Source organism: Lissotriton helveticus, chromosome 6 (assembly GCF_964261635.1).
Source record: "Lissotriton helveticus chromosome 6, aLisHel1.1, whole genome shotgun sequence".
Taxonomy (NCBI): domain Eukaryota; kingdom Metazoa; phylum Chordata; class Amphibia; order Caudata; family Salamandridae; genus Lissotriton; species Lissotriton helveticus.
In genome coordinates this window covers 1,621,136,801-1,621,157,995 of record NC_136067.1, presented here as the reverse complement: position 1 = coordinate 1,621,157,995, position 21,195 = coordinate 1,621,136,801, and the positions used below count along the sequence as shown (strand labels likewise).

Here is a 21,195-nt window from a genome sequence, read left to right as displayed (position 1 = left end):
TGGTTGAATTTTGTGATGGATATTTAAAGCACATTTACAATGACAACGCAACATGGGCAATTTCCACTTGTCTACAACCTTTGTCTGCTTCTATCTCCTGCCCACCTGCACTTTGTTGTCTCTTTTTCCCTATTCGCATGTCTGTTTCTCCTAAATACTATTTCTTGTCATCTTGTATTTTACTTTGGCACATGCTGAACCATGACCCATCCACCTGACCTCAGGTAGCATGCCTTATCCCACTCTGCGGGAGGCATCTTATGGCCGAGCAAAACTTACACTGTATTGGCACTCTCCTGATGCATGGCCAGCCAGTGTTTCTACATGTCAGAGTGCTGAATGTGTATAGCTGCGTACATGTGTATCACTGATACCCAATACCAATCTTTTATTTTTATTTTTTTTTTTGTTCAAAAACCTTTATTGGAGTAAGCATAGAAAAGTACAAGAATGGGCCTACAACCTCACGGGCTGGCCGCTAATAGTAAGGCACAATGCATGAAGTAAAAATGTACACCTGTGGTCGGCAAAGCTCGAGCACAAAGCATTACTCAACAGATATCACAGAGCAATTTAAATTTTTAGTTTACAAAAAGAAAAACAAACACTAAAAGGCGAATACACGATAAGTCAGGTCAGCCCAAAGAACAGAGGGGATGGTCCACGATCAGGAGAACACACCCAGAACCCTGGGGCTCCAACCAAGTCGGGAGGGGGAGGGGAGCAGCGGGAAGAACCGGAAATATAAGAAACAGTATGGAAGGGTTCCGGGAACGCTCGCCTAGGGAGATAGGATAATCTCAGCAGTGCTTACAGGGGGAGGGGTACAAATACCCCCACGATAATCATTCCACTGGCCCAAATCTTTGTCCACGCCCTGGGCCTGCCCCTGGCCACATACACCGTCTTCTCACGAAACATGGACCAGTCCATGTTGTCCTCCCACTTCGAGACCTCAGGGGGCCTGGAAGCTCCCCAGAGTTGCGCAACATCCCGCTTCGCAATCATGTAACCCAGGGTAGCCCATCTGGTCTGGGCCACCGAGTAGTCAGTGGGCTCCCACACATTCAACAGACATCGTCGAGGCTCCGGCCGCAGGGCCACACCAGTCACATCAGTCATCACCTCAAGCACAGCAGTCCAGTAAGCCGCTACAGCCGGACACTCCCAAAGGATATGTAAAAAGGTCGCACTCGAACCACAACCACGCTTGCAGAGCCCATCCGAAGAAAAGCCCATCGTCACCAGCCGCGGACCCGTAACATATACTCGATGAAGGATCTTGAGTTGAACCAAACGGAGACGGGCAGGAATGGCCACCTCCTTGGGAGAAGAGAGTGCCGACTGCCAATCCTCGTCGTCCAGTTCCAACCCATCGCCGACCCAAGCCTCCCGAAGTCGGACTAATAAGTCCGCCCGATTATTGATCAATTTTTTATAAATCAGAGAAATAGTGCTATCAGGAAGATGCCCATCAAGGACACGATCCTCGAGGGGGAAGACTCAGGCGGGGCCTCATCAGGAACCAAAACTGAGGCGAGGGCGTGCCGGACCTGCAGATAGCGAAAAAATTCCCTCCCACTCAAACCATATTCCGCCTGGAGGGCCTGGAACGACTTCACACAACCGTTCGAGCACACATCACCCACCTTACAAATCCCAATCACATCCCAGCGGTCGAAACCCTTGGTAGACCAGAGACCGCCCAAACGTTCCGAAGCATAAAGCGGCGTCGCCAGCGTCAGTCGATCCTCCCATCCCAAACTCACATTCGCGGCTCGCCATACAGTTACTGCAATCTTGGACGGGCCCACGAGATGGCGCCCGGCCGATCGAGAATAAAGCGCTCTATTAAAGTCCCCACCCAGAAGCTGGAGTCTATCCATCTCGAATGCAGGATTACGATCCGGGGAAAACATCATATGATTAATGGCAGACAACTGAGAAGCCCAGTAATATCGCTTGATATCGGGGAGCGCCATGCCCCCGTCATACCAAGGGATGGTAAGCTTTGCGAGTGCAATACGCGGACGCCCATCCCAAATCAATTGCCGTTGAAGACTCTCAATCTCTCGGAAATAGGACGCAGGGATAGCATCATAGGAGTTTTGGAGCGCGTAAAGGAAACGCGGCAAGGACATCATTTTAAACAGGGCCGCCCTGCCCAGAGGAGACAAAGGAAGCTTACGCCAACGGGCCACATCCAAGCGCAATCTAAGCAACGGTGGGAGGAGATTACGCTCAAAGCGGAGCGACGGATCCAACGTAATAAAAATCCCTAAATACTTGAAACCCGACTGGACCACCTGAATAGGAAGTCTGCTCGGCAAGGGGGGCAAAACACCCGAAAGAACATACACACAGGACTTGGTCCAATTAATAACAAGGCCCGAGTTGGCACCAAAGGAAGCAAGAACGTCAAAGAGAACAGACAGAGATTTACGGGGGGAGGTGAGATACAAAAGAATATCGTCCGCGTAAAGAGAAACGCGGTCCTCAAAGTCCGGAGACCAGCGAATCCCCTTGAGGGAAGGTTCCCACCGAAGCCAAGCAGCCAATGGTTCCAAGGCAAGAGCGAACAGTAACGGAGACAAGGGGCATCCCTGACGGGTACCCCTACCGAGGGCGAAAGGAGCCGAGACCCTACCATTTACAACTACCTGCGCCAGAGGTTCCGCGTATAGTAACTGGACCCAACCAATAAACTCAGGGCCAAAACCAAATTTTTCAAGAGCCGCCCAAAGATAGGGCCACTCCACCGTGTCGAAGGCCATGGATGCATCCAACGATGCCAAAATGGCCGGCTCCGTCAGACGCCCGCCCTCGCAACCGCGCCGTGAAGACGACGTAGGTTCAGAGCCGTGTTGCGGTGTGGGATAAAGCCAGATTGATCCGGATGGACCAAGCCACTAATGACCGTCAAGAGACGGGATGCCAGGAGTTTCGCCAATACCTTGGGTTCAACATTTAGGAGGGATATTGGCCTATAGGAGGAACAAAGATCACGCGGTTTACCATCCTTGGGGATGACAACTATCGTGGCCAGTCGCTGATCATACGGGAGAATACCCCGTTCCCGGGACTCCAGAAACATGGCGCGAAGATACGGAGCCACCCTGTCGGGACGCAACTTGTACAATTCGATTGGCAACCCGTTCGGGCCCAATGCTTTGCCCGAACGGAGGGAGCGGATGGCAGTAGCTATCTCATCAACTGTAAAGGGGGAGTCCAACGCCACACGGTCTAAATCGGAAACACTGGGCAGGGCGATATCACGCAACAGAAAGCGGGAGTCCGCCACATCCCTCATAGACACAGGGGTATACACCACACGGAAGTACTCGGCAAATCGGTCAACTATTCCAAGCGGGTCCGTCACACTCACACCACACGCAGACTGAATCACAGGCACCACACGATTAGCTCTCTCCTTCTTATCCAACCATGCCAGCAATTTCCCCGCTTTGTCACCCACATCATACAAACGGCCCTGCTGCTCCCGAAACATCACTTTGGCAGCATCTGTGACCACGGACTTATAAGCAAATTGTTTCAGACCCAGGGCATGGAGCTTCTCAGACGTGACACCAGATTCCAAATCCTCCTCCAAAGCAGAAATCTCTCCCTCTAGATCCACCACCTCTCTATTCCTCGCCCTCTTAGCCTCAACAATAAGGGAGAGGGCCTGCCCACGAATCACTGTCTTAAAGGCCTCCCATAGGGATACAGCCGATGAGACCGACCCCTCGTTATCCAGAAAATACGCGTCCAAAGACCGAAGCAAAAGGCTGCGGGTCTCGGGGGAAGTAAGGTACCACGGATTAATGGAGGCCACCCGGCCCACTGCCTCCACCCCAACCTCAAAACGAAGCCAGAGCGGAGAGTGGTCAGAGATACCCCTGGGCAGGTGCACAATCTCACGCACCGCTGGGGACTGAGCCGCAGGCATCAGGAAATAATCCAGCCGGGACAGACTCCCATGGGCCCCAGAGTGAAAAGTATACTGAAGCTGAGTAGGATGCAAAAGCCTCCAGCAATCCACCAAGCCAAAGGTATCCAAAAATCCACCCAACCACTGCTGAGCCGCCGGAGTATCCCTAGGGGGGTGGCGATCGCGGAGACCGGAGACTACAGAATTAAAATCACCAGCCAGAAAGAGCGTACTATCAGGGAGGTCCAACAAGACACGGCCCAAATCTGAAAAAGTAGAAGTCTGCAAGCCTGGGGGCACATAAACAGTTAATAGGGAAAGGGCACGGCCTTCATACCGACCCACAAGGACAGCATATCGCCCCCGGTCATCCTGAATCACATCATCGATAGCCAGGGGGAGGGAAGCCCGAATGAGGATACCCACACCCCTGGAACACGAAGTAAACCCTGAATGTGCTACGAGGCGATAGCCCCACCTATTCATTGCATGACAAACATTGCCTATCAAATGAGTCTCCTGCAAGAAAACAATATCAGGAGATAAACGTTGTATACATTTCAACACCACACTTCGTTTGATACGATCTCCCAGACCATTAACGTTCCACGAAACAAATCTCAACCCGCTACCCCCCATCCCACCCGACAAAGCCCAAACCCCCCACCAATGAGCATGACCGTAAAAACAAAGCCAAATACAGGAGAAAGTCGCCTTGAACACAGAACACACAAACAACAAACTTCCCAACCACCCACCCCCCAACTAAGAAGAATACACCCCCCACCCTGCACCCCTGCAAAAAGCTAAAAAGCCACCCCAACCTGCAGTGTGCCTGTCGCCCAAAAACCCCTATTCTACACAAAGACCCCGGAGGAGGAAAGGCTCCGTCCCACCCGCCCCCCGCTCGAACCAATGACGAGAAAAGAACATACAGCAAAACACATATGAGGTAGAGGAACATAGGCGTACATCCCTGGAGAAGTTATACCAAACAAGGCATCAGTCAAAGACAAGATATTCAGCTCTCCTCACCACCTTCAGCACCGCCCGGGTGGGCTTCGGACTCAGTCTCAGGAGGTCGGTTAGGCAGGGAGTCTAGCCAGTCATTCACCGCATCTGGCCGATCAAAGAAGAAAGTTCGATCATTATACTCAACCCGCAGCCTGGTCGGAAAGAGCATTGCGTAACGCATCCCCATGTCCCTAAGACGCTTCTTGGCACCACGAAATCCCATACGCTGCTTCTGGACCTGCTGGGAAAAGTCCGGATAAAAGTTCACCGTGGCATTCTCAAAGGCCACCGGGCCCTTCACCCGCGAGGCCTGCAGGATAGCGTTCCGATCTCTGTAGTGGAAAAGCTTCGCAACAATAGGTCTCGGCGGGGCGCCTGGCTTGCCCTGGCCCCCCGGAACACGATGTGCGCGCTCCACTGTGAAAAATTTACTAAGGCCAGACGGAGAGAGGTGGTTCTGGATCAGGTCTTCCACCAGGAGATCAACAGAGTGGGGTTCTGGATTCTCCGGCACACCAACCACGCGAACATTACAGCGACGTGCCCTGTTCTCAAAATCCTCCAAGCGCCGGGTCATGAAATCGTTCACCCTACGGAGATTGCCAATCTCCGTCTGTATGTCAGAGACGTCCGTCGTGAGGCTGGATGATTTGATATCCAACGACTTCACCTTTTCGTTCGTCTTGGAGAGATCGGCCCGAATCAAATTCACCTCAATCGCCACAGTGTCAAGTTTGTGGGCCAAGGTTTCGTACTGTTGGCCTATGGATTCCCTCATGCCAGAAATGGCGCCCATGATGTCCTGCAAGGAGGGCTCCGTCGACGCATCCACGACTTGGTCAGATGCAATGGGACCGGGCAGGGCAGCTCCGGGGGACCCCTTAGAGTGGGTATAACGATCCATAACATTGGATTGAACCGGTCCCCCGCGCAGAGGTGTCTTCGTCTTGCGCGTCTCCCGGTCCCCTCTGCCCGCCATTTTGAAGATGCGTCACAAGTAAAGGCACCAGGGTCGACGGACCGGGCACCAGAAATGGAGGCCCCGGGACCAAAGGATCACAAGAGGGGTTGCACTAGGATAGAGGCAGCCAACACAAGGAACAGTTCAGCCAAGGGCCCGACAACCTACGTGGGTCCTGGCCGCAGCTCTGGTCCGACCCTCTCACCAATGTCCCAGTCTGAGGCAGAATCGAAACCGAAACTTAAGAAGGGGACCCACAATGCCAATCCCCCTGCCGTTGTTGTTCAACTCCAAGACGGCCACCGAACCTCACCCAGTCCCGGGCGCACTTCGAGGGCGGAGCCCAAAAGTTCAATTGAACATAATTCAGTCGCCCGATGTCCAAATCAGTTCCTGAAAAGTCCAGGTAGATCAGCCCAACGTCCTCTATAGAAATCCTCGCAAGAAATCAGGATAAAAGCAGGATATTAAGCCGGGAGCGGCGGGGGTCCGGAGAGCGCTGTGCTCACGCGGCCATCTCGGATGCCCGCCAAGCTCCTCCTCGGCCCCAATACCAATCTTTACCCCTGAAAATTTGGGAGGATTTTGCACCTAACCTAAACGCACTGAAGATCGGTTGTGGCAGACTGGCTCATCCAAGAGGAGATTCAGCATTGAGAAGAAGGGCAACTAGAGGAGTAGTTGCACATACTTAAAGCAACATAAAAGCTTTCTGAGGAAATGTAAGAATTTACAGAAAAATGCTTACCCTATACTTTGCACACCGCTAGGAATTGGAAACAAATGATCTAGTCATATGCTGCTCTGCAGCAGCCAAGGGAGCACATTTAACTACATCCAAGATGAGATGGATCTTTCCAACACTCTTCTTCCTATAAATGTTGCAGCCTGCTCTTTCCCAGCACCATAAATTCTTCCTTCATTGTTTGTTTTTATTTTATTCAACAGTTCTCTGTGAAGTAGCTAATGGTGTGGTACTGCACACAATCCTGATATTAACAATAAAGAGGAACTTACGAGAATCCGGATGAGCCAAAGGTCCACTTTTCTAGACTTCTGCAGCCATAAGCCATTAACGTACAGTGCGCGGTAAGAGATGGCGAGGACACAGTAGTTTGTGAAGGCAATCAATGCCAGGAACACCAGGGCAGGAATTATATACCTGTAAAAGAAGAAAGGTAACAATTGGTGCATGGAGATAGTGTGACATTTTCACTACATAGGCAATATTAACGGAATTAGTCAGGGGTACAGTGTTTAAGAGCTGAGAAGTGCTGCTACTGTTCCATCAAAAGCACTACACTATGGGCCATGGGTGCAGCTACTTGGTCATATGAGCACCTCTGCTGAGAAGAACTGGTACTGTCCCAATGGAAATTCAGCAGATCTGTTGCTAAGTACTAGTATTGTCTGAATAAAAGAGTGGCAGCCCTGCAGATCAATATAGATGCCTCCTTCTCCCTAAAATGGGCAGTATTGTGTCTTGGAGGTGAGGTGTTTAAAGTATCTGCATGCCACCAGATGCAGATGTCTTTGGGTGTCAGAGGATGACAGGGCGTCACAAGGTGAGCAGCCATTTTTGATAGCTTTCTTTAATCAATACCAGAAGGGGGGGGGGGGTGGCGATGGAGTGTCCCAACACCGAGCAAGCCGGTCGGACGAAAACGATGCAATGTGATCTGTCATTTTCCTCTCACTACTATTAAGCAAAGGCTGGTAGGATTCTGCTTGCTTTTTCCACATGAGTTGAGAAAAGGGACTAGATATAATAACATTTTTCAAATAGAATTTGAATGAACCTTTAAAAATCTAAAACCAAACCCCCAACTTGACTACTGAAAACCAACGGGCAGGCCAGGCGACCCTATTGAATGCCTTCTGGGTATTTACTAGGATGATCCCATCTCTACCTCTAATTGCTGTTTGCTACATCAAAAATAGAGATGGCCATATTCATATGAACAGTGGAATATCTACTTGGGATAAAGCCATGCTGCATGGGAAAACCAATTGATGTATTATCTCAGCCAAACGATTACTCAAGGCTTTCAAAAACACCAGTGTTAATCAAAGAATATTAGGTAGTAAGAAGCACATTTCCTGGGGTGTTTCTTTTTCTCCAGGAATATCACTATGTTTATTTACATTTTTGATAAAAGGACCTTTAATTGCTAAAAAAACATTGATTTCATTTTATCAAGAAACAAATGAGCTAACACGCCAATAAAAATTCTGATGGAATTAATTTTGCACCAGTGGACTTACTTCTAAAGCTGCCCTTTTATTCCCATGATTTTGTCCCCCAATGTAAAGGGTTGGTCAAATTTTGTAGGGAATTCTTCATAAAGAGGCATTTTAGCCCCAGCCAGAATGGCCTAAGATACTCAACAGAGCAGTTTGAGTCTTCATTATAAAGTTCAGAATAAAATTCCCAAAAGACATCTGAAATTCCCACAAATTTGTTTTATCATCATGCCCACTTAATGTTTGTAAATCTCCTTTTCCTCATCCAGGCACAGGCGAGCGGATCAAAAACCCATACTCAAGCTCTAGATTTAAAAGTTGTCTACACGTGTTTTCCTTTTGCCAGCGATCTTCTTGACCACTATGACTACTAAAGCTAAGCATGGCCCACAGTTTCACTACCTTAGCTGTATTCTAAAGGTGTTCATCTGGGGAGCCTCCTATAAGCCCATCTAATCATTCTTTGTTTTATCAATAACATCAACAGATCAGGACATGCAAGCTCCCTCTGTACCGATGTAGAGAGGAACCGGTTGGCAGCCATCTTCCTTGAGTGTTTGAGCTAGCCTTAGAGATTTCTCAGAGACCTCATCACTTTTGGTATGAAATTCTGTATGTTTCCTGAAAAAAAATCTTTTATACTGCCTTTCACAGCGTCTAGGAGGGCAAGATTAGCTTGCCTCTGTTCCTTGCCGAAGTGGACCTCCAGTCTTTTCACCTCCTCTCATGGCAGTCTAGGACATTTTGTCATATTCTCTGTTTTGCTTCAGCATCCCGACCTCCTAGCATCTGCCATGTGGTCTGCTTTCACCATGAGCCAGCGGATGTATGACGGTACAACGCGTGCTTTTACAACGCGTACCGTTACCATGCAGGTTTTACAATGTAAGTCGCTACAACGACTTGCGTTGGGGGGGTGCTGGATAGTGAATAGTTTAATTTACTATTCCAACTCCAGTCCCCGTGGATAGTAGGGAAGGTGTTGGATAGTAAATTAAACTATTCCCTATCCTACAGCGCCCTCAAGCGCAAGACTTGCGTTGTAAAACCTGCGTGGTAATGATACCGCGTTGTAAAAGTTTCGTGGTAAAGGATGTTTCCCGAGCCAGCATCCAGCAGGCCACTGAGCCAAGGGCAAGGAGGACATCATCCCCTGCTTCCTGGTCACCTTGGAAAGAAGCTGTGTGTATGGCTAGGGACCCGGTATGGCACACAATCCAATTCTACACCCAAAAGCAGGTAAACATTGAAGCCTCCATATATGTTTTTCCTTTTAACTCCCTCTGGGACCACATGTATAACTCAGCAGCTGCACGAATAATGTGCTATCAAAATCATGTAAGCCAATGATGAGGACAGATGGGCCGATGCCACCTCAGGCACCATCATTTCCACCCATCCCTATCTTTCTTAATTCAAACTTCATTCAGTAACCTGTTTTTCGAGGGGAGCCACCCATCCCTTTATAAGAGCATTGCTCGTAACTCGGGTCCAGGGCGCGAGTCTCAGAGACTTGGGCTAAGTGTTGAAGTCACAGTTCATTTTGTGACCGTCACTCTTATCTACTCCAAATAACCAGGACCTATTTAATTTCTGCTCCACGTTCAGCTTTGCTGTGTTATGGGGAAAACATATACACACTTTTCACATGCATTTTGAGAAACTCCATATTTATATTTTGTGGTGTAGGTTTGTTTTTGAGGGTAGGTGAGTGCCTCTCCTCCACCACCCCAGAGCGAATACATTCACCTGCATGGCTTTGGTCACTCTGTTTACAATCTCAAAGTGATGCTCATCGAAAAGATCCCAGGAGTGACCACCAAAATGTATCCCTTATAAGTGCCATCTAGAAACTTTGCATTCAATCTTTCCCTTCTGTGTCAGTTCATCCCCCCACAGTCTCCCTGCCTTCTCCACCTATCCAGCTAACCACATGCCTCCACAATGTGTCAGTTGTTAGTTCTTTTCAGTTCGAGTCTTTTCTAAATGTTTGTGTGCCTCAAGGCAGTACTTGACCAAGCAAAAACAAAAAAAAAAACGAAAAAACTCTCTATACAATTCTCTGTTCTTCCTCTTAAGTCCTCCCTCTTATCTAGGGCCATGGAGGCCCAACAACATCCTGCTGTGTTTACCTTCTCCTCCAGAGGATGTTACTCATCAGACTCAGATAAGCCTGGTCCACCCATCTAGGTCTTTTCTTTCTTTCTTTTTGCTGGTCTAGCTAGGTAGGTGTGGAGAGAGGGGCTCTGCTGAGAGTCCGGCTTGCCGTTTACTCCTCAATGTTGGCAGCGGAGCTGCGGTGTGGGACACTGGTTTCTGGCTGTCGCTGGTGTAGTGATATGATTCCCGGAGGCCCGAGTGAATGCCATGCGGTGCTTAGTGGGAACTGTACACACCTAAGGTGGTAGTTAATGGAGCACAGAGGTTCAGCCGAGTACGAAAAGAACGGTAAGTATTTGGCACATTGTATAGGATGGCAGTAACCGATAGGGGCAGCTGGTCCTCACCAGAGCTCCACTGACCACCCTCAATGTCTGCCTCCTCTTCTGCAAGACATATCTCAGTTTCTCTAGTTGAGAACATTTTAGAGCTTGTTTTGTTATACTCCTTTAGAAAGATCACAGTTTAGACTTACTCTCGATCCCACAGGAAAAGCCAGCCAATGTTGAGGGCGTTGTTGAGCATCCACACAAGGTAAAACCAGATTGGGAATAGATCTGGCTTTATATACATCCATCCATTTTCGTTTCTAAGGTCAAAACAAAAGCAATGAATTAGCAACAATACATGTGTTAGAAAACTAGAACAAAGTGTTTGATCTCATATATAACCCTAGGTTATTGGCATCTGCAAGGAAGACAGACTCACACATACTAATTTATAAAGCACAGACCATATGCCAATATTCAGGTTAAATAGAAAAAGCTCCCAAAAAGAGGTGCTGCAACATAGATTGCCTATGGAAAAAGAAAAACTTTATAGCATTTCAAGATCTTTAAATGGCTCAATCATTACTTTACGCCACTGGTCTCTGGGCCAGACAAGATGGTGGTTTTGGGAAGAGCTGCTTGGAAGCCAGACAGCCTAGTTCAAACTGCAAACGAGAGGTAAGTAAAGGTATTGAGATATTGGTTACTCTCAGGATAGTAATGTCTTTTTGAGATGATAAAAAAAAGCACATTTTAACCATCCACCTTATAAAAAACAACTGGGGTGGCGAAGTGAGCTAAAAAAACTATGATGGATTCAACCCAGATCTGTGACTGGGGGGGGGTGACTGAAAAGTTTCAGTGCTCCGTCCATCATCTCCTTGTGTTTGCTTTGTTCACTTTAAGTTAACAGGGAATGTCCTGACGTGGGTCGCTTGCTCACTTTGCCACTGGATCCAAGCTAGCCTAGCTGATGAGGGTTGTCCCAGATTGTTTGTTTCTGCTCCAGGGAAGACCTGGCTTGGCAATTCGGGCTGAACTGTTCCCATGAGGCACAGGGTCAAGACTGATTTGCATATAGCTGGGTCCGAACTGGAGTGGCGAAGTTAGCTAAAGAACGATGATGGCTTCAACCCACATCTGTGACTGGGGGGTGAGTGTCTGAAAAGTTTCAGTCCGCCGTCCATTATCTCTTCGTGTTTGCTTTGTTCACACCTTCAATTAAGCCACTGATCATTAGCTACTGTTTACTATACACCACAGGCTAACCCAATATTCCTCACCAAGAAAAGAGGTGTGTGTTCTGCGGATGCAAGATTGCCACCTTAGAGTAGAGTACCAATTTGCCATGCATAAGTGTTAGAAATCGGAGTTTCTAGTTGGCAGTGGTATACACCTGTCCAAGTGGGGACCCTACCTTCTAGTCATGGTAAGGGGATTACACCGCTAAGATAACCCCAGCTCACCCCCTTGGTAGCTGGCACGAGCAGTCAGGCTTATGTCAGAGGCAATGTGTAAAGTATTTATACATAACACACACAGTAACGCAGTGAAAACACTACAAAATGGAAACCACATCAGTTTAGAAAAATAGCTCATATTTATCTAATCTAACCAAAACCAAAACGACAAAAATCCAACATACACAAAGAAAGATATGATTTTGTTAAGAATAAAGCACAAAAACAGTTCCTTGAAGCTTATAGCGCCAAACAGGTCTATCACGGAATTATGACTAACAAATCTAATAGTTCAGTCCGACCTGGATGGAGTTGATCGCTGTCTACAGTGTCTGGGAAGACCCGCAAACAGTACCTTGGATTTGAAGAGGCCTTGAGGACCTTACGGTGAAGTGTAGCAGTGAGGTGTCGCTTGAGTCGCGCGGCGTCAGTGCTGCATGTCAGTGCGGAAGTCGGTGAGCCCTTGAAGTCAAACTCCATGAAGTTGAAGTCAGGAGCGCTGATGACTGCTATGTCATCGAAGGCGGTGTGTGTCGTGCACTTCAAGATGCGGTGTCCGTGGCTTCGTTGCAGGCAACGATGCTTGATTCCGGTCCAGTAAAGACATGGCTTGGCAGTTCGGGCTGGACTGTTCCCATGAGGCACAGGGTCAAGGCTGATTTGCATATGGCCATGTCTGAACTGGGGTGGGGTGGAGTGCAAAAAAACGATGGATTTAAGCCCAGATCTCTGTACTGGGGTGAATGTATGACATTGTTCTGCATTCTGTCCATCAACTGTTGGTTTTGCATTTGTCACCCCGAGTGGGATGGGTATGCTCAGACGTGAGTCCCATGCTCTCCACACCACTGGAGTCAAGCTATCCTGGCTGAAGACGGCTGATAGCCAGAAACTGGTCCTAGGATGCTTGATTCCGGTCCAGTAAAGACATGGCTTGGCAGTTCGAGCTGGACTGTTCCCATGAGGCACAGGGTCAAGGCTGATTTTCATATGGCCATGTCTGAACTAGGGTGGAGTGGAGTGCAAAAAAAAAAGATGGATTTAAGCCCAGATCTCTGTACTGGAGTGAATGTATGACATTGTTCTGCATTCTGTCCATCAACAGTTGGTTTTACATTTGTCATCCCGAGTGGGATGGGTATGCTCAGACGTGAGTCCCATGCTCTCCACACCACTGGAGTCAAGCTATCCTGGCTGAAAACGGCTGATAGCCAGAGACCGGTCCTAGGATGCTTGATTCCGGTCCAGTAAAGACATGGCTTGGCAGTTCGGGCTGGACTGTTCCCATGAGGCACAGGGTCAAGGCTGATTTGCATATGGCCATGTCTGAACTGGGGTGGTGTGGAGTGCAAAAAAAAGATGGATTTAAGCCCAGATCTCTGTACTGGGGTGAATGTATGACATTGTTCTTCATTCTGTCCATCAACTGTTGGTTTTGCATTTGTCACCCCGAGTGGGATGGGTATGCTCAGACGTGAGTCCCATGCTCTCCACACCACTGGAGTCAAGCTATCCTGGCTGAAGACGGCTGATAGCCAGAAACCGGTCCTAGGATGCTTGATTCCGGTCCAGTAAAGACATGGCTTGGCAGTTCGAGCTGGACTGTTCCCATGAGGCACAGGGTCAAGGCTGATTTTCATATGGCCATGTCTGAACTAGGGTGGAGTGGAGTGCAAAAAAACGATGGATTAAAGCCCAGATCTCTGTACTGGAGTGAATGTATGACATTGTTCTGCATTCTGTCCATCAACAGTTGGTTTTGCATTTGTCATCCCGAGTGGGATGGGTATGCTCAGACGTGAGTCCCATGCTCTCCACACCACTGGAGTCAAGCTATCCTGGCTGAAAACGGCTGATAGCCAGAGACCGGTCCTAGGATGCTTGATTCCGGTCCAGTAAAGACATGGCTTGGCAGTTCGGGCTGGACTGTTCCCATGAGGCCCAGGGTCAAGGCTGATTTGCATATGGCCATGTCTGAACTGGGGTGGTGTGGAGTGCAAAAAAACGATGGATTTAAGCCCAGATCTCTGTACTGGGGTGAATGTATGACATTGTTCTGCATTCTGTCCATCAACTGTTGGTTTTGCATTTGTCACCCAGAGTGGGATGGGTATGCTCAGACGTGAGTCCCATGCTCTCCACACCACTGGAGTCAAGCTATCCTGGCTGAAGACGGCTGATAGCCAGAAACCGGTCCTAGGATGCTTGATTCCGGTCCAGTAAAGACATGGCTTGGCAGTTCGAGCTGGACTGTTCCCATGAGGCACAGGGTCAAGGCTGATTTTCATATGGCCATGTCTGAACTAGGGTGGAGTGGAGTGCAAAAAAACGATGGATTTAAGCCCAGATCTCTGTACTGGAGTGAATGTATGACATTGTTCTGCATTCTGTCCATCAACAGTTGGTTTTGCATTTGTCATCCCGAGTGGGATGGGTATGCTCAGACGTGAGTCCCATGCTCTCCACACCACTGGAGTCAAGCTATCCTGGCTGAAAACGGCTGATAGCCAGAGACCGGTCCTAGGATGCTTGATTCCGGTCCAGTAAAGACATGGCTTGGCAGTTCGGGCTGGACTGTTCCCATGAGGCACAGGGTCAAGGCTGATTTGCATATGGCCATGTCTGAACTGGGGTGGTGTGGAGTGCAAAAAAAAGATGGATTTAAGCCCAGATCTCTGTACTGGGGTGAATGTATGACATTGTTCTTCATTCTGTCCATCAACTGTTGGTTTTGCATTTGTCACCCCGAGTGGGATGGGTATGCTCAGACGTGAGTCCCATGCTCTCCACACCACTGGAGTCAAGCTATCCTGGCTGAAGACGGCTGATAGCCAGAAACCGGTCCTAGGATGCTTGATTCCGGTCCAGTAAAGACATGGCTTGGCAGTTCGAGCTGGAGTGTTCCCATGAGGCACAGGGTCAAGGCTGATTTTCATATGGCCATGTCTGAACTAGGGTGGAGAGGAGTGCAAAAAAACGATGGATTTAAGCCCAGATCTCTGTACTGGAGTGAATGTATGACATTGTTCTGCATTCTGTCCATCAACAGTTGGTTTTGCATTTGTCATCCCGAGTGGGATGGGTATGCTCAGACGTGAGTCCCATGCTCTCCACACCACTGGAGTCAAGCTATCCTGGCTGAAAACGGCTGATAGCCAGAGACCGGTCCTAGGATGCTTGATTCCGGTCCAGTAAAGACATGGCTTGGCAGTTCGGGCTGGACTGTTCCCATGAGGCACAAGGTCAAGGCTGATTTGCATATGGCCATGTCTGAACTGGGGTGGTGTGGAGTGCAAAAAAACGATGGATTTAAGCCCAGATCTCTGTACTGGGGTGAATGTATGACATTGTTCTTCATTCTGTCCATCAACTGTTGGTTTTGCATTTGTCACCCCGAGTGGGATGGGTATGCTCAGACGTGAGTCCCATGCTCTCCACACCACTGGAGTTAAGCTATCCTGGATGAAGACGGCTAATAGCCAGAAACCGGTCCTAGGATGCTTGATTCCGGTCCAGTAAAGATATGGCTTGGCAGTTCGGGCTGGACTGTTCCCATGAGGCACAGGGTCAAGGCTGATTTGCATATGGCCATGTCTGAACTGGGGTGTTGTGGAGTGCAAAAAAACGATGGATTTAAGCCCAGATCTCTGTACTGGGGTGAATGTATGACATTGTTCTGCATTCTGTCCATCAACTGTTAGTTTTGCATTTGTCACCCCGAGTGGGATGGGTATGCTCAGACGTGAGTCCCATGCTCTCCACACCACTGGAGTCAAGCTATCCTGGCTGAAGACGGCTGATAGCCAGAAACCGGTCCTAGGATGCTTGATTCCGGTCCAGTAAAGACATGGCTTGGCAGTTCGGGCTGGACTGTTCCCATGAGGCACAGGGTCAAGGCTGATTTGCGTATGGCCATGTCTGAACTGGGGTGGTGTGGAGTGCAAAAAAACGATGGATTTAAGCCCAGATCTCTGTACTGGGGTGAATGTATGACATTGTTCTGCATTCTGTCCATCAACTGTTGGTTTTGCATTCGTTGCAGGCAGCGGCGTGGCGTCTGTTCAGCATGGTCGTCGGTTGACCCAGGGATGTGGTGTTGCCACGGTCGGTATCTCGTGCTCCTCACGAGGCGGCAACCATGGCTTCAGTGTAGGCAGCAGCGACAGGTGACTATGTCAGAGTCGATGGTGCTGTCGTCGGCAGACCATGGGCATGGTGCTGTCGAGGGCGGTGACCACGGCTACAGTGTAGGCAGTGGAGTCAGTGACTGTGCGAATCGATGTCGTCGGTAAGAGTAGGGTTGTGGGGTTGTAGAAGTCAGTGTCCACAGCCACGGTGCAAGCAGCCTTGTTGCTGACAACGTGAAGCATTGTTGTCGCCGAGACTAGGGCTGCGTTATCGTTGAGGTCGGTGTTGAGCTCACCCAGTGAGCGGAGACCACAGCTTCAGTGCAGGCAGCGGCAGTGATGGCTTTGTGAATCCTTTTCTAGAAGTTACAGCCCAGCAGACACCTCCAGTGGCCCAGAACTGGAATTGACATCACTTGGCAAATTCAGAACTACCAGCAATGGAGTCAAGGTGCAGTAAGTGAAGTCTTTGCTGACCCTGAGACTTCCAACAGGAGGCAAGCACGCACAAGCCCTTGGAGAAACTTCACAAGCAGGATACACAGCAAAGTCCAGTCCTTTTCCTCTCCAAAGAAGACGCAGCAACTCCAAGCCACCACAGCAAAGCAACACACAGCAAAGGGGAAGTACTCCTCCTTACAGCTCTTCTCCTTGACAGAGTCTCCTCTTGTTCCGGAAGTCTTCTAAAAGTCTGCCGTTTTAGGTCCAATACTTATACCCCTTTTGGCCTTTGAAGTAGGCATTCTTCAAATGATTGTCTCTGTAGTGCACAAGTTCTCGTCCTGCCAGGTCTTGGCTCCAGCCGCACTCCAGGGGGCCGAAGACAGCATTGTGAGAGGCCAGGCACAGCCCTATTCAGATGTATGTGACAACTCCTCCCACCACTCTAGCTCGGGAAGGACCATCAGCCTTTTGTTAATAAATGTTCTACACCTATTACCTTTCAACAGCCAAGCACCACCAATCATATTAAAAACTTGAATACCTTTTCTAACTTTATTCATCTCTGGGGCATAAGCAGCATTTTAATTAGTGGGGCAACGCTCCTCCACTCAAAGGAGGAGCTGCCCCATCTGTGGACAAATTGCTTGACAGTATTCTAGCCACATATCTCTATCCACTAGCAAAAAACCACCATGTGTGAGAAATTGGGGTACTCCAGCATGCTCCTTCACTTCAACAGAGGGTCAGTGTCTTCTGTCTATTTAATGGTGAATTAAAAAACAGTATGTATATTCGAGTGACCGACAATCCTACAACACATCTAAGAACTAAAGGCCAGATGTATCAAATGCTTTACCCAGTTTGTGTCTATGGGAAAATGCTTTAGTACACAAGTACACAAGTGCCTAATTGATAACTGATGAAACCTTCATGAATGCCTTGCAGGGATAGAAACATGTGTCTGATTCTGACCAGGGAGAGGGCGGGAGTGACTCACTCCCAGAAATCAGCAGGAGTTGGTGAAAATTGTTAGGAGACTTCTTTATTTACTGATCCCCTCGCTTGTTTCATAGCCTACTAATATCGGCGCTAGCCTCTGAAATCTCTCTTCAGCTAGGGCTTCCCTTCCCCTTTACCTCACTTCCTATACACGCCCTTCCCACTACGCCCTCCTCTAGGAAGCCCAGTCACCACTCTGCTAGACTGCTAATCCTCAGTCTAGCGGATTTCTGGTGACATTACAACATGGACCAATGCATGCCTGTTACTTCAGACTTTATGTTGATAATATTAAATGCCTTGAGCCTAATGCCTTGCTGTAATTTTAGATGGTTCTCGCCACGTTCTCAATTTTTTCGTCTCCTCTCCAATTTCACATAAACTCCTCCCAAGTTAGAATTATTTGTGTGATATGTTATTCAGAATAGCAATTCATAATTATATACAAGTAATACTCGGCGAGTAGTTCATCAAAATGGTGACAAACTTCCTTTTTGCAACTCTCTGCTTTAATTATCTAAACTGCACCTGCATGGCCATTTTACAGTAGTTATGATAAAGTTTGCTCTAATTTACACGCTATCAATCAATCAATCAGGGTTGATAGAGCGCAACTACTCACCTGTGAGGGTCTAAAGGGACTGAGGTCGCAGCTCCGTTGAGTTCTGGGGTCCTCTGAAGAGCCAGGTCTTGAGGACCTTCCTGAACTGGGGCAATGTGGAGCTTGCCAGAGGTAGAAGGGGAGGTAGTTCTAGGCCTTGCCTGCGAGGTAGGAGAAACACTTTCCTCCTGTTCTGGTCTTGTAGATGCATGGGATGGTGGCAGGAGAGAGATCGGCTGGTCTTTTGGGTGCGTGGAAGGACAGACAGTTGTTCAGGGATATGGGTTCGGTGTTGTGAAGGGCCTTGATTGCTTGGGTGAGGAGTCTGAAGGTTATTATTTCTTCGACTGGAAGCCAGTGGAGATCGCTGAGGTATTGGGTGATGTGACTGCAGCGGGGGATGTCGAGTATCAGTCTGGCGGCGGCGTTCTGGATGGTCTGGAGGTCGCAAATGAGTTTCTCATTGATTCTGATGTAGAGAGTGTTTCCGTAGTCCAGTCTGCTGCTGATGAAACCGTGTGTGACAGTTTTTCTGGATTCGGCTGGGATCCATCTGAATGTCTTTCGAAGCATGCGGAGGGTGTTGAAGCAGGTCGAGGATACGACGCTGATCTGTCGGTTCATTGTGAGCGATGGGTATAATATGATGCTGAGGTTTCAAGCGTGGTTTGTCGGAGTGGGAGGATTTCCGAGGGTGGGCGGCCAACAGGAGTCGTCCCATGCAGAGGGGGTGGAGCCAAGGATGAGGACTTCTATTTTCTCCGAGTTGAGTTTCAGGCAGCTGTTCTTCATCCAGGTGGTGACGGCTTTCATCCCTTTTTGGAAGTTTGTTTGGTGATGTTGGGTTCGTTGGTGAGGGAGAGGATAAGCTGGGTGTCATCGACATAGGAGATGATGTTGAGCCATGGTTCCTGACGATGGTTGCGAAGGGGGCCATGTAGACGGTGAAGAGGGTGGGTTGAGGGAGAAGCCCTAAGGCACTCCATAGTTGTTCTCTGTCGGTTCCGAGAGGTAGGGAGGGAGTCTGACCAGTTGAGTTCTGCCAGTGAGGAAGGAGCATATCCAGTTGAGGTCCTTGCTGCGGATGCCGGTGTCCTGGAGTGTGGTGCCTAGGGTGCGGTGGAAGACGGTGTCGAAGGTAGCCAAGAGGTTCAGGATGAGCACTGCCATTTCGCTCTGGACGAAGAGGGTGCGAATACCGTCAATGAGCACGTATAGAGCGGTCTCGGTGCTGTGATTGCAGCGGTATCTGGATTGGGAAATGTCCAGGATGTTGTTAGCTAGGGGTCTGGGAAGGTGGCGGACTTGAAGGAGCAGTTGATCGTGGAACGTAGTTCAGATGTGATAGCCGAGGCGGCTCCGTGGAAGATGTGGTGCAGGCAGGGGTCTGAGGGTGCTCCAGAGTGGATGTTTTTCATGGTCTCAGCGCGGTCTTCTGTTATGACTGGGGGTCCATTTGAGCAGGATCTCTTGGGTGGGGTCACATGGAGGGGGAGCTGGAATGGTGCGGAGGTCTTTGATGTTGAAGTTGTCGTACATCATCCTAATGTTAAGGTGGAAGAAGGTGCTCAGTCTGTTGCAGAGGTCGTGGGTGAGTGGGACGTCTGTTGTTTCCCTGCAGGGTTTGGCAAATTCCTTGCTGACGGAGAAGAGTTATTTGGTATTGTGGGCGTTGGTGAGGATTCTGTCTTGAAGGGATTTCTTCCTTGTGGATTTGATGAGAAGGTGGCGTGCGGTGGTGGCTGCTTTGTAGGCGGCACATGTTTCCGGGGTTTTGTTGTTACTCCATGTCTTGTCGAATCCAGCTTGCTTTCTTGATGTGTCTTCCTGTGGATTTCGTGAGCGGGGCAAGTGTGTCAATGACAGTTTGTGATCCAGTGGTGGAGTTCCCGTGCTGCGTTTTTTGCATATAGTGTAGTCGGTGGTGGGGTGCTGATGAGGGCAGAAATGAGCTGGTCTTCAGTGACTTTGTTCCAGCTTCTGCGTACTTGTGTATGGTGGATTTTTTGAAGGAGAAATGGATGCAGTGGTGATTTGTCCATAGGTGTTCCGTGGTATGGCTATAGGAGAATCTGTTTCCTTTGCCGAAGACTGGGTTGAGTGTGTCTTCTACTGTGTGCGTGGGGACAGTGACTAGTTGCTTCAGTCCTGTGTTGGTGAGGCTCACTAGGAGAGAGGCTGTGTTTGAGTCATTGTGGTTGTCTAGGTGCAAGTTTAGGTCTCTGAGTAAAATGTAGTCTGTGGAGGCGAGGGCATAGGGTGCAATGAGGTCGGTGATGGCGTTGGTAAAAGGAGCGCTGGGGCCGGGCAGCCTGTAGATGAGGGTACTGCAGCGAGTTGTTTTTGGGTTGTTCTGGATCTGGAAGTGGAGGTGCTCCATGGGGGTCGTTGTGTCGTCCGGGACGGTGGTCTTCATGCTGAAGGTGCTTTTGTAAACAATTTTGATGCCTCTTCCTGGGCGGATGGGGCAGTCCTAGCACAGGATCTTGTATCTGTCTGGAATGGCTGTTGGAATGTTGGGTGAAGAGTTAGCTTTGGTCCAGATTTCTGTGAGGAGGACGACATCGCGCAAGTGAGTGTTGAGGAGGTCTCAGATTTCTATGACATGCTTGTGCAGGAAACGTACGTTGAGGAGGATGCAGTTGAGTGGTTTGTGAGCGGGGATGTCCGGTAGGCTGGGAGATGCTGCTGGAGTTCGGAGGTGGGTGAAGGTGAGAAGGCAGGGTAGACAGGACAGAGGGCCTTGGGTGTTGTTCGGCGGCGAGAGCTGGCAGTTGTTGCTGCCTCCGGGGCTGAGAGCCTGGAGGGTGAAGGAGTCGTAGCGGAGGCGGATTAGAGGACCCGGGTCCCTGGCACTGGTTGTGGTCGGGTCACGGAGCAGACAGGCTTGCATTTGACACGCTTTCCGTGAGCCAGTTTTGCAGCTGCGCAGCGGCCCCCATTAAGTAGGGATTGGGGAGGGTGGATCAGCTGGGACGCGGGAAG

The 21,195-nt window shown here is 49.3% G+C and overlaps 1 protein-coding gene across 1 annotated transcript in view; it reads right to left on the bottom strand.

Annotated features, from left to right (window-relative positions):
• Positions 1 to 21,195, bottom strand: part of LOC144761839 (uncharacterized) — a 151,081-nt gene that overhangs the window by 46,416 nt on the left and 83,470 nt on the right. The window contains exons 4-5 of the mRNA XM_078647066.1: positions 10,786 to 10,899; positions 6,924 to 7,068 (exon numbers count right to left, since the gene is read on the bottom strand). Coding sequence (XP_078503192.1) covers positions 6,924 to 7,068; positions 10,786 to 10,899 — 259 coding nt within the window. The remainder of the gene's footprint in view (positions 1 to 6,923; positions 7,069 to 10,785; positions 10,900 to 21,195) is intronic.